This window comes from Somniosus microcephalus, unplaced genomic scaffold, assembly GCF_052327205.1.
Source record: "Somniosus microcephalus isolate GS21.2 unplaced genomic scaffold, FLI_Smic_1.0 unresolved_chr3, whole genome shotgun sequence".
Taxonomy (NCBI): domain Eukaryota; kingdom Metazoa; phylum Chordata; class Chondrichthyes; order Squaliformes; family Somniosidae; genus Somniosus; species Somniosus microcephalus.
In genome coordinates, this window is record NW_028225181.1 from 67,046,770 (window position 1) to 67,060,375 (window position 13,606).

At 52.5% G+C, this 13,606-nt stretch overlaps 1 protein-coding gene across 3 annotated transcripts in view; it reads right to left on the minus strand.

Moving 5' to 3' along the window:
- The window catches only part of LOC147091831 (uncharacterized), a 39,327-nt gene extending 28,607 nt beyond the window's left edge, over positions 1 to 10,720 (minus strand). Inside the window, exons 1-2 of one of the 3 annotated variants that reach the window (XM_085976872.1) lie at positions 10,304 to 10,720; positions 4,541 to 5,757 (exon numbers count right to left, since the gene is read on the minus strand). In XM_085976872.1, coding sequence (XP_085832998.1) covers positions 4,705 to 5,658 — 954 coding nt within the window. In that variant the 5' untranslated portion in view covers positions 5,659 to 5,757; positions 10,304 to 10,720 and the 3' untranslated portion in view covers positions 4,541 to 4,704. Of the gene's footprint in view, positions 1 to 4,540; positions 5,766 to 10,303 lie in introns of those variants that run through there. The other 2 variants (XM_085976871.1, XR_015075234.1) reach the window with 2 other exon arrangements.
- Positions 10,721 to 13,606: the final 2,886 nt, after the last annotated feature.

The window sequence follows — 13,606 nt, forward strand, 5'->3', positions numbered from 1 at the left end:
GAGAGCGGCTGGGACACGTTTCTCACACGCCTCGAGATTAACCCGCACGGCAACTTTGCTGTCAGTGAAGAGAGAGAAGACCAGAGTGCCGTTTGCCCCTCAGGGTGGCCCTGAAGGACTGTGTCCAGGCTGGAGTTTTGTTCCCGCTGTATGTGATGCGCTATCAATAACTCAAAAGACTGAGATTAAGTGAGTAACTAACAGGCTTTTACTAACAAGAGAATGAAGGTGTGCCTCGAGTGGTCGACCGGTCCAGAATGCAGAGGGACTGTGGAGCAGTCACCTTTATACCTGGACTCATGGGAGGAGCCAGCCGAGACATGTATAGGCATGTACACAGTGGAATACAAACAGTGGTTTACCACATTCACCCCTTGTTTAAAATTGAGTCCGGCGGGGTGAAGTGTATTAAAAGTTAGTGTATTGGAGTCTCTCTGGAGGTCTTGTCTGCCGCTGTGATCGACGTGGCGACGGCAGCGGTAGTGAATCTTCCAGCGTCGAGTCCCGCGTAGGCTGGGGCACTGGTGTGTAGTCCTCGTAGGCGTCGAGCGGGTCGCAGGGCCCAGGCCTGCCGTCTGCTGGGGCTGGATATCGGATCATGGGGGGGGGTGGTAGTGGGTAGTGGGTTACTGCGGCCCCTGAAGGTGTGAGGTCTCGTATGGAGACTGCGTCCTCCCGCCCGTCCAGGTACGCAATGTAAGCATACTGGGGGTTGGCGTGGAGGAGGCCGACCCTCTCGACCAGGGGGTCCATTTCATGGGTCCTCACGTGTCTTCTCAGTAGGACAGGCCCTGGGGACGTCAGCCATGGCGGTAGCGATGTCCCCGATGTGGACTTCCTTGGGAAGACAAACATTTTCTCATGAGGGGTGGCGTTAGTGGCAGTGCAGAGCAGTGACCGAATAGAGTGGAGCGCATCGGGGAGCACATCCTGCCAGCGGGAGGTCGGAAGGCCCCTAGACTTTAAGGCTAGCAGGGCGGCCTTCCAAATTGTCGCATTCTCTCTTTCCACCTGTCCGTTCCCCCGGGGGTTGTAACTGGTGGTCCTGCTTGTGGCAATACCCCTAGCTAGCAGGTACTGACAGAGTTCGTCGCTCATAAACGATGAGCCCCGGTCGCTATGGATATAGCTGGGGAAGCCGAACAGGGTGAAGAGGTCGTTCAGACATTTAATGACCGTGGCACTGGTCATGTCCGGGCAGGGGATGGCAAACGGGAAATGGGAGTACTCATCAATAACGTTGAGGAAGTACACATTGCGGTCGGAGGAGGGGAGAGGCCCTTTAAAATCAACGCTCAGGCGCTCAAAGGGGCGAGTGGCTTTTATCAGGTGAGCCCTGTCTGGTCTATAAAAGTGCGGTTTGCACTCAGCGCAGACTTGGCAGTTCCTGGTCATGGTCCTGACCTCCTCAATAGAGTAAGGCAGGTTGCGGGCCTTGATGAAGTGGAAGAACCTGGTGACCCCCGGGTGGCAGAGGTCATTGTGGAGGGCCCGCAGTCTATCGATCTGCGCGCTGGCACAGGTGCCACGCGATAGAGCATCCGGGGGTTCATTGAGCTTCCTGGGCCGGTACAAGATCTCGTAATTGTAGGTAGAAAGTTCGATTCTCCACCTCAAGATCGTGTCGGTTTTGATTTTGCCCCTCTGCTTGTTGTTAAACATAAAAGCAACTGAACGCTGGTCAGTGAGCAGGGTAAATCGTTTTCAAGCCAGGTAGTGCCTCCAATGACGCACGGCCTCCACAATAGCCTGGGCCTCCTTGTCAACAGCGGAGTGTCTGGTCTCCGGGCCCTGGAGGGTTCGTGACAAGAAGGCCACGGGTCTCCCCGCCTGATTAAGGGTAGCGGCCAGGGCAAAGTCGGACGCGTCGCTTTCCACCTGGAAGGGGATGGATTCGTCCACTGCGAGCATGGTGGCTTTGGCAATGTCTTCTTTGATACGGTGGAAGGCTAAGCGGGCCTCTGCCGTCAAGGGAAAAGAGGTGGACTTGATCAGTGGACGGGCCTTGCCCGCATAGTAGGGGACCCACTGGGCGTAATAGGAGAAAAACCCTAGGCACCTCTTCAGGGCCTTGAGGCAGTGGGGCAGTGGGAGTTCCATAAGGGGACGCATCCGGTCGGGGTCGGGACCGATGGCTCCGTGTTCCACAACACAGCCAAGGATGGCGAGGCGGGTTGTGCGGAATATGCACTTCTCCTTGTTATACGTCAGGTTCAGGAGTTGGGCGGTGCGGAGGAATTTTCGAGGTTTGCGTCATGGTCCTGCATGTCATGGCCGCAGATGGTCACATTGTCCAGATATGGGAAAGTGGCCTGCAACGCATTTTGATCGACCATCCGGTCCATCTCCCTTTGGAAGACGGAGACCCCATTGGTGACGCCAAAGGGAACCCTAAGGAAGTGATAGAGGCGGCCGTTTGCCTCAAAAGGCAGTATACTGGCAGTCCTCAGGGCGGATACGGAGCTGGTGGTACGCTGATTTCAGGTCAATGGTCGAGAAGACGCGGTACTGCGCGATCTGGTTGACCATATCAGCTATGGGGGGGGAGTGGGTAAGCATCCAGCAGGGTGTAGCGATTTATTGTCTGGCTGTATTCGATGACCAGGCGCTGCTTCTCGCCGGTCTTAACGACCACAACCTGGGCTCGCCAGGGGCTGGTGCTGCCCTCAATAATCCCCTCCTTCAGGAGCCGCTCCACTTCGGTTTTAATGAAAACCCTGTCCCCGGCACTGTATCGCCTGCTCTTTGTGGCGATGGGCTTACAGTCGGGGGTGAGGTTAGCAAACAGTGGGGGGGGGGGTGACTCTGAGTGTGGAGAGGTTGCACCTGGTGCGCGGCGGGCAATTTTGAAGCTGCTGGCTGCGGACTGTGAGTGGAGGGAGTGGTCCACCGTACGCCATCGCAACACTTTTAAGGTGGCACTGAAAATCTAACCCCAGTAGAATGGAAGCGCAGAGGTCGGGCAGGACCAGAAGTTTAAAATTATCGTACACAATCCCATCTACTACGAGTGTCACCACGCAGTAGCCGCCAATGTCCGCCGACTGGGACTCGGAGGCATAGAAATCCGCTGGTGCGCAGGCAGGACTGGGAGAGAGCAACGCCGCACCGTGTCGGGGTGGATGAAGCTCTCCGTGCTCCCAGAGTCAAAAAGGCAGATTGTTTCGTGACCATTTACCTTAACCGGGCCAGTTGGTGCGGTCTCGCTTGGTCCAGCGTAACGGAGGCCAGCGTAGGGGTCGGTGTGTCGCTGCGGGTATCAGATGAGGCGGTGTTGGGGGCCTGTTGTGTCCCGGCTGTCGTCCAAGATGGCGGCGTCCATGATCCCCATGTGGCTGGAGGCGTCCAAAATGGCTGCTGTTCCGGTGGTTCGCACATTGCTGGGGAGGCCCAAGTTGGCGGCCCGCACAGCCCACACGCGGCGCTGCTGGGGTTCGGGGTGGCTTTGGCTCTGCAGACGCTGGCGTAGTGTCCCTTCTTCCCGCAGCCCGAGCAGATCGCATTTTTCGCCGGGCAGCGCGCTCTGGGTTGTTTGGCCTGGCCACAGAAGTAGCATTTCTGGCCTTGGGGCACTGCTGTCTGGCCTTGGGACACTGCTGCGGTAGTTGGGCCGTTGCTAGGCTGTGGCTGGGGTGGCACGGCGCTATGAGACGGTCCTACCGTGTCCCAGGCTGTCGTTCCCCGCGGCGTCCACGGTGCAGAGGAGTAGGCATCCATACCCCGGTAGGCTGCGTCCAATGACAGTGCGAGTTCAGAGGCCTTGTTGAGATCGAGGTCACTCTGCTCCAACAGTCGCTGTCGGGTGTAATTGGACCTGTGGCCCGCTACAAAAGCATCCCGGATAAGTTCCTCTGTGTACACGGCGGCCTTTACATCCTTACAACCACAGGCCCGGCCAAGCACAGACAGTGCCTGAAGGTATTCCTCAGTTGACTCCCCAGGAGGTGCCTAGCGTACACCTCATTCACTGGGCGCGTGTACTGGTCCTTGAGGAGTTTGATAGCCTCCGCGTACGAGGTCGCGTCCTGGATGACCGAGTACACTCGGTGGTTCACTTTGGAGGTCAGGACATCCAGTTTGTCCTCGTCCGATTTGACCGTTGCAGCGGAGGCGATCAGGAATTTTTCAAAACACCTAAGCCAGTGAGTAAACTTGGTGGATGAGTCCTCCTCCCGATGATCTAAGTCCAGGCATGCTGGTGTGAGGATCTTCTCCATTATAAAAACCTTGTTAATAAAATTGATGCGCTATCAATAACTCAAAAGACTGAGATTAAGCGAGTAACTAACAGGCTTTTATTAACAAGAGAATGAAGTTGTGCCTCAAGTGGTCGACCGGTCCAGAATGCTGAGGGACTGTGGAGCAGTCACCTTTATACCTGGACTCGTGGGAGGAGCCAGCCGAGACATGTACAGGCATGTACACAGTGGAATACAAACAGTGGTTTACCACAACGATCCTCCCCCAGATTGTCCTTTCTGAGCTCTAGCCAGGTGATGCTAAACACTCAGCTGGAAAAGAAGAAAATCTAAACAATGTGTTTAAAACAAAGTTGATTTATTGGACATATATCCAGAATATTAATAACCCCTGTAACTGGGCTGGAGTTTAACATCAGCAGAAACAATCCCCACCTGTCAGAGTGAACATGGTTCAGTCCTGGATCTGATTAACAGCAGCAACAACAGAATCCAACCCCTGCAGTTACTTGTGAACTCGCTGGTGTGTCAGCAGGTTGGATGAACGAGTGAATCCCTTCCCACACACGGAGCAGGTGAACGGCCTCTCCCCAATGTGAGTGCGCTGGTGTGTCAGCAGGGTGGATGACACAATGAATCCCTTCCCACACACGGAGCAGGTGAACGGTCTCTCCCCAGTGTGAGCGCGCTGGTGTCTCAGCAGGGTGGATGACTGAGCGAATCCCTTCCCACACACGGAGCAGCTGAACGGCTTCTCCCCAGTGTGAACACGTTGATGGCATATCAGTTGCCCGGAACTTTTAAAGCACTTCCCACAGTCCGAACATTTAAAAGGTCTCTCCCCAGTGTGAACTCGCTGGTGTGTCAGCAGGTGGGACGATAGAGTGAATCCCTTCCCACACACGGAGCAGGTGAACGGCCTCTCCCCAGTGTGAGTGTGCTGGTGTACAGTGAGGTCAGATGAGTGCCTAAACCCAGTCCCGCAGTGCGAGCACCTGAACGGTCTCTCGTCAGTGTGAACACGTTGATGGCGTATCAGTTCCCCGGAACTTTTAAAGCACTTCCCACAGTCCGAGCATTTAAAAGGACGCTCCCCAGTGTGAACTCGCTGGTGTGTCAGCAGGTGGGATGACTGAGTGAATCCCTTCCCACACACGGAGCAGGTGAACGGCCTCTCCGCAGTGTGAGTGTGCTGGTGTACAGTGAGGTGAGATGACTGCCTAAACCCAGTCCCGCAGTGCGAGCACCTGAACGGTCTCTCATCAGTGTGAACACGTTGATGGCGTATCAGTTCCCCGGAACTTTTAAAGCACTTCCCACAGTCCGAGCATTTAAAAGGACTCTCCCCAGTGTGAACTCGCTGGTGTATCAGCAGGTGGGATGACTGAGTGAATCCCTTCCCACACTCAGAGCAGGTGAACGGCCTCTCCCTGGTGTGAACGGTGCTTTTTGCTTCCATCTTCAAAGGCCGATGATATTCAGTTCCTGATGAATCGAGTGACTGTCAGATCTTAACGTGATGTTTGGTTTGAGTTTCCCGTCTGCAAATCCTCCCCTTCTAATACCCTGTAAAATGAATTTATAACAGGGAGCGTGAGAGAGAACCCACTAAAGAGGCAGGTTGTGAAATTGAGCTCAATGAATCTGGTCATTTGTGGGGCCGGCACGAGAAAAAAGTGACCATGAAAGCTGCTGGATTGTCATAAAATCCGACTGGTTCACTAATGTCCCTCAGTGAAGGGAATCTGCCACCTGGTCTGGGCCTCTGGCCTCTATGGGAGGAGAGAGAAGGAGAGAGAGAGAGAGAGAGAGAGAGAGAGAGAGAGAGAGAGAGAGAGAGAGAGGTGGGAGTGGGCGAAGGAGATGGACTTTATACATCTGCAACTCGACCAGAACTTTGACAGAACCTCCAAAACCCACAACCTCCAGCACCTAGAAGGACAAAGGCAGAAGGTGCATGGGAGCACCACCACCTCCAAGTTCTCCAAGTCACACACCATCCTGACTTGGACATATATCGCCGTTGCTACATCATCACTGGGTGAAAATCCTGGAACTCCTTACACAACAGCAATGTGGGAGTACCTTCACCACACGGACTGCAGCGGTTCAAGAAGGCGGCCCACCATCACCTTCTCAACGGGAAAATGGGGATTGGCAACATATTCTGGTCTTGCGAGCGACACCCACATCCCAAGAATGAATTAAAACAAATCTGCAGATGTAAACTGGATTAAAAGCCTCTACAGAAATACTTATTCCTAAAACAATACTCTTTTACATTGTAGGGACAGTGTCTGTGTAACAACCTAATCTCCCCCAGAATCCACCTCCCTTGAGTCTCACATTGGAAATTGTTGGGTCCTCCTGGGCTCAGAAGTACTGGGGGTTAAACCCAGCAGCTTCTCCTCCATCTCCACTCCAGCTCAAACAGAAGCAACAAAAAGACCTAAACAGGCGGCCAGGGACCTACCTTCCATCAGCCTGCAATAAAACTCTTCCCGACAGCTACTGACTAATGGCGGCCGCAGCGCCCACAATTCACCGCGCCCCAGAAACCACTCTATCCAACGCGCTGATTTACCCGCTGAGAATGCACATGCTCCCCGGGGCCGCGGGCCATTCTGGGAGCCTGGCTCCTGTCCTTTGTCCAGAGTCGGACTTGGTGGAACCAGCTGATGAAACCGGGAAGCGGCGGCTCGGATGGGGGAGGCGCTGCACCCAGGGTTTCCTGGTGCCAGGGCCCTGGCCACACGTCCGCCGGGCCTGGCCGCTCTGATTCTGATTGAGGTTCTTGATGAGGCAACAGAGAGGGTTAATGAGGGCAATGCGGTTAACATGTTGTACATGGATTTCCGAAAGGCGTTCGACAAGTGCCACATAATAGGCTTGCCAGCAAAGTTGAAGCCCATGGAATAAAAGGGACAGTGGCAGCATGGATACGGAATTGGCAAAGTGACAGGAAACAGAGAGTAGTGGTGAACGGTTGTTTTTCAGACTGGAGGAAGGTATCCAGTGGTGTTCCCCAGGGGTCGGTACTAGGACCACCGCTTTTCTTGAGATAGAGATATCTATCTTCTATCTATCTATCTATCTATCTTCTATCTATAAAAGGATACATCTGTCTGTCTGTCTATCCGGCTATACACTCTAAAGTTATAGAGCGTACCTACACGTGCGTTACATCAAAAGAAAGCTTGCGATTCCGGAACGGTCGTAAGCGTATTTACGTTTTGGCCGGACAAAAATTGCGCCCGCGGTATCCAAAAACCGTTCAAAATTCCGCTCATTAGCATTGAGTTACATCGAGGTCGACCAATCGTACGGTCCAGCGACCCGACGGTCGACCAATCGCGGCATGGCAGCGGCGGGTTCCTGGCGCGTGTGGGCGGGCCCTCCTAGAGTCGAGTGACAGGACGATTGACCAATCCTACGCTTCAGTGACCTGACGGTCGACCAATCGGTGCGTGTGTGGGCGGGCCATATCGTTCTGAACCGAGGTGAGTCGACGCTATCTTGATTCCAAACTTTTCATTTCTTTTTCCCGCTTTCTGCGTGCTTCTTTTCAAATCTACATTTCCACCAAAAAAAAAGTAGCTTTTAAAACACAAATTGTTTAAAAAAGTTAATTCATTTGTAAATCTTTTTTCTAACCTCTATAATTTTCCTACCTTTCACCGTTTTTCCAGGCAGGCCTCGAAGCCTGGGCGTCTGTTGCCCAGCCACGCCCGAGCTACGCACCGGCCATCCCGCTGGGCCCGATTCCGAACCAGCGGCCAGCCATCTTGGTAAAGGCTGGCTGGGCTCACTGCAAGCTCCTCACGCTGCACGGCGCACCTCCACACAGAGCGCAGCCAGAGGGAAGCGAGCAGGCTCGGGGGCGGGGGGGGGCGGGGCTCGGGAGGGGGAGCGGAGAGGGTTACTCCGGCAACCGGGCTCGCCAGCCGCAATCAGCCGTCTCAAGCCGCTCAGGCCCGGAGATCGGGAGGCGGAGAGTTACTAAGGCAACCAGGCCCGGCCAGCCGCAATCGGCCGTCTCAGGCCCGGCCTCGGAAGGGCAGGGCTCGGGCTCACCAGGGCACTGCGCTCGACATGTCAGTGCGTGGGGCGGCACGGAGCTCAGCGGAGCCATCGCCGGCAGAGGGGAGAGGGTCTGCTGGCTCCCCCCTCCCTTTCTCCCCCCCCTCCCTTCCTCCCCCCCCTTGGTGACCGGGAGGGGTCGCTGTGCCGGACTCAGTCCAAACCGTCGCTCCCTGTGCGCATGCGCGGACTATCGTCTGTCAATCAACCATCAGCCAGAAGAGGTCGCTGGCGAGACCAGTGAAGAAAGAAACACTTGCATTTCTATAGCGCCTTTCACCACCACCAGACGGCCCAAAGTGCTTTACAGCCAATCATGTACTTTTGAAGTGTAGTCACTGTTGTAATGTAGGAAATGCGGCACACAGCAAGCTCCCACAAACAGCAATGTGATAATGACCAGATAATCTATCTTTTTGTTAAATCTGTTTCTCTCTCTACGGATGTTGCCTGGCCTGCTGAGTGTGTCCAGCATTTCCTGTTGTTATTTCAGATTTCCAGCATCCGCAGTATTTTGCTATTATCCTTTTGTTACATTGATTGAGGGATAAACATTTGCTAGGACACCGGGGATATTTCCCCTGCTCTTTCCCAACAAACCGTCTATATTCTCCTGTAGCCTGAGGCTTCCCTCCTCGCTATTTACCACTCCACCAATTTTCGTGTCATCTGCGAACTTACTGATCATACCTCCTACATTCATATCTAAATCATTAATGTACACTACAAACAGCAAAGGACCCAGACCCTGTAGTACACCACTGGACACAGGCTTCCAGTCACAAAAACAACCTTCGACCATCACCCTCTGCCTCCTGCCACTAAGCCAATTTTAGATCCAATGTGCCAAATTGCCCTGGATCCCATCGGCTCTTACCTTCTTGACCAGTCTCCCATGTGGGACTTTGTCAAAAGCCTTACTGAAGTCCATGTAGACTACATCAACTGGACTGCCCTCATCCACACAACTGGTCACCCCCATCAAAAAATTCAATCAAATTGGTTAGACATGATCTCCTCCCTGACAAAGCTATGCTGACTATCCTTGATTAATCCTTGCCTCTCCAAGTGGAGACTAATTCTGTCCCTCAGAACTTTATCCAATAATTTCCCTACCATTTATGTTCGGCTCACTGGCCTGTAATTCCCTGATTTATCCCTACTACTACCCTTCTTGAATAATGGTACTACGTTAGCTGTTCTCCAATCCTCTGGCACCTCCCCTGTGGCCAGAGAGGTTCTGAAAATTTGTGTCAGAGCCGCTGCAATCTCCTTCCTTGCCTCACACAGCAGGCTGGGATACATCTCATCTGGGCCTGGGGGTTTATCCACTTTTAAGCCTGCTAAAACCACTAGTACCTCCTCCCTCTCAATACTAATTTGTTCAAGTATATCACAATCCCCCTGCCTGATTTCTATGCCTGCATTGTCCTTATCCATAGTGAACACAGATGCAAAATATTTATTTAAAACCTCACCTATATCTTCTGGCTCTGCACACAGATTGCCACTTTGGTCCCGAATGGGCTCTACTCTTTCCCTGGTTATCCTCTTGCCCTTAATATACTAACAAAACACCTTGGGATTTTCCTTTATTTTGCCCGCCAGTGTTTTTTCATGACCCCTCTTCGCTCTCCTAATTTCTTTTTATAAGTACCCCCCTGCACTTTCTGTACTCCTCTAGGGCTTCCACTGCTTTTAGTCCTTTGTATCTGCCAAAAGCCACCCTTTTTTTCCTAATCCCTTCTTGTATGTCCATCTCCAGCACCGGTGTGTATCTGAGTCAATGGGCCTCTCTCTGACCTTTCTCCCCAGTCCATCTCCAGGACCAGTGTGTATCTGAGTCAATGGGAATCTCTGACCTTTCTCCCCAGTCCATCTCCAGGACCAGTGTGTATCTGAGTCAATGAGACTCTCTCTGACCTTTCTCCCACGCCCCTCCCACTTTGCCCCAGGTTCCCAGAGATTGCCTGAGAGAGGCCGGCGCTGCTGTAAATGTCGGAGATTCTCTGATCCACACTCACCGCACCATCCGCCGCTCCTCAGTCCCGCCGCCATTTTATCTCCGTCCTCAAACCGGAGCCGCATCCGGGGACTGCGAGCAGCACCGCGCATGCGCACTGCGGCCACGCAGCGCGGGCTTAAAGTCCCTCACGGAGTCCGTCTCTTCTATTGGCTGCGACTCGTAGAATGACAGCTGCGCTCACCAATCGCAGCCCGCAACGCCTCGGGGCCCCGCCCACTGTGTTAAGGCCGCCGCCAGCTCCGGGGTCACGTGGCTCCTGATCGGCCGTTCAACCGCCTCAGCGCGCGGGTGAGGTCATAGCCCCGCCCACCCGCGAGCCCTTGTTGCCCAAGGTGCCGGCCGACTGCTGTCCCTTCTACCCGGGCGGGCGGCAGCTGTCCTTCCCCCGGGGGGGGCGGACTCCTCTCTAACTCTGTTCTCCAACTGCTCCTCCCCGCTCCGGGCTGCGGCTTTTATAGCAGCCGCCGGCCCCGCCCAGCCCAGCCGCGCCTTCTGATTGGCTGAAAACCCGGCAAGTCTCCGCCTCTGATTGGCGCGTTTTTCAATCCGCTCCAACCTCGGACACCAACGAAAAAGGCGGCTTATAGAATAAGAGCTCGTCTGTGAATCAGACTCGTTATTGTTAAAGTGATGGCCCTCTGTGGGACTGAATATTAACCAGTTATTAAAATCATTGCATCTGTGGGACTGAATATTAACCAGTTATTAAAATCATTGCATCTGTGGGACTGAATAATAATCATTATTGTTAAAATCATTGCATCTGTGGGATTGAATAATAATCATTATTTTTTAAATTATTGCATCTGTGGGATTGAATAACAATCATTATTGTTAAAATCATTGCATCTGTGGGATTGAATAATAATCATTATTTTTTAAATTATTGCATCTGTGGGATTGAATAACAATCATTATTGTTAAAATCATTGCATCTGTGGGATTGAATAATAATCATTATTTTTTAAATTATTGCATCTGTGGGATTGAATAATAATCATTATTGTTTAAATCATTGCATCTGTGGGATTGAATAATAATCATTATTGTTTAAATTATTGCATCTGTGGGATTGAATAATAATCATTATTGTTTAAATTATTGCATCTGTGGGATTGAGTAATAATCATTATTGTTTAAATTATTGCATCTGTGGGATTGAATAATAATCGTTAAAATTATGGTATCTGGGACTGAATAATAATTAAAACTATGGCATTTGTGAGACTAAATAATAATCATTACTGCTAAAGATTGTCATCTGTGGGACTGAATAATCATTTTAATTAAAATTATAGCATCTGTGGGACTGAATAATCATTAAAATGGCATCTGTGAGACTGAATAATTCATTATTAAATTCTGAATTATGGCAAATTGATCCTTTACACACATACACATACACATAATCCCCACAGTGCAGATAGAGGCCATTTCGGCCCATCGAGCCTGCACCGACACATATCCCACCCTATCCCTGTAACCCCACGTATTTAATCCCCCTAACATTAAGGGTCAATTTATCATAGCCAACTCAACCTTTAAAATTACTGGTTCCTGAATTGACAGATTTATTTTCATTTTAGCTTTTCAGCGACCCGCTTATAAATGAGTGCTTTGTACAAAACAGGGCAGTGACAATGCATCATTTTGTTATATATTTGTTAAATTTCAATCTATTTTAAATTAACGATATACTGTATTACAAAAACACACCAGCAAAATCTGACCATATGACAAAAAAATGAAAGTGAGGGTTAAATAAAGAAAGGATGATAAAACATTTTTTTAAAGAGTTTCATTCTTTATGCTGTCCATATTTCAAATGTCATTAGTCAAATGAAAATAAATAGTCCCTTCTGGATCTGGTGAGTGTCTCTGAAAATAGCCTTTGGGTTGAGTTTTTAAGGTGGGAGGAACGAGAGGCTTTATTTGCAGCTGGTGTATTTGGTGACAGTTTTTGTCCCCTCCGAGACGGCGTGCTTGGCCAGTTCCCCGGGCAGCAGGAGGCGGACGGCGGTCTGGATCTCCCGGGAGGGAGGAGATGGTCCGGCGTGCTTGGCCAGTTCCCCCCGGGCAGCAGGAGGCGGACGGCGGTCTGGAACTCCCGGGAGGGAGGAGATGGTCCGGCGTGCTTGGCCAGTTCCCCGGGCAGCAGGAGGCGGACGGCGGTCTGGATCTCCCGGCCGGGAGGAGATGGTCCGGCGTGCTTGGCCAGTTCCCCGGGCAGCAGGAGGCGGACGGCGGTCTGGATCTCCTGGCCGGGAGGAGATGGTCCGGCGTGCTTGGCCAGTTCCCCGGGCAGCAGGAGGCGGACGGCGGTCTGGATCTCCCGGCCGGGAGGAGATGGTCCGGCGTGCTTGGCCAGTTCCCCGGGCAGCAGGAGGCGGACGGCGGTCTGGATCTCCCGGCCGGGAGGAGATGGTCCGGCGTGCTTGGCCAGTTCCCCGGGCAGCAGGAGGCGGACGGCGGTCTGGATCTCCCGGCCAGGAGGAGATGGTCTGGCGTTTGGTGCACTCTTTTGGTTGGTGCTTAAACAAATTGACTGTAAATTAACAAAAGTTCAAATAAAACTTAAACAAATCAAATTAAAATTTGGTGGTCCGGGTTGATGATGCACTCCAGTCCCCGCGGCGCCCACCGGTCGTGGAAGTACTCAAGCCTGCCGGCGGGCACCGCATGCTCCATCTCCAGGGCCACCCGGGCGCGAGCATGGCCGCGGAAGAGAGGCAGGCAATCTGGCTGGACGACCCCTTCGACCGCCCGCTGCCTGGACCAATTGATGGCTTTTTTAGCCGGGCCCAGGAGCAGGCCTACAAGGAGGTCCTCCAACCTGCCCGCTCCCCTCCGCACCGGGTGACCGTAGATCAAGAGCGTGGGACTGAAGTGCAACCAAAAATCGAGGAGCAGCCCCTTCAGGTAATGAAAGAGGGGCTGCAACCTCTCACACTCCATATATACGTGGAACACTGACTCCTCCAGGCATGGCGTTTGGTGTAATGGATCAGGCGGGAGGCCTCGCAGGACTCTGAGTGATTGATAGGGAATAAGGCGGACGTCGACCCTTTATACCAGAGGGGAGAAGAAGCTCTCCCGGTTTACCCTTACACAGTCATTCAGGTGAAATCTTCAGTTCGGGTGGATATAAGTCCCGTAGCAGTAATTGAAGAAGAAAAAGGTGTCTCCGTGTCCCAACCACCTTTGTAAGGATATGAAGGGATACGGAGCTAAGGTGGGTACATGGAGTTGAGGTACAGATCAGCCATGATCTAATTGAATGGCAGAGCAGACTGGAAGGGCT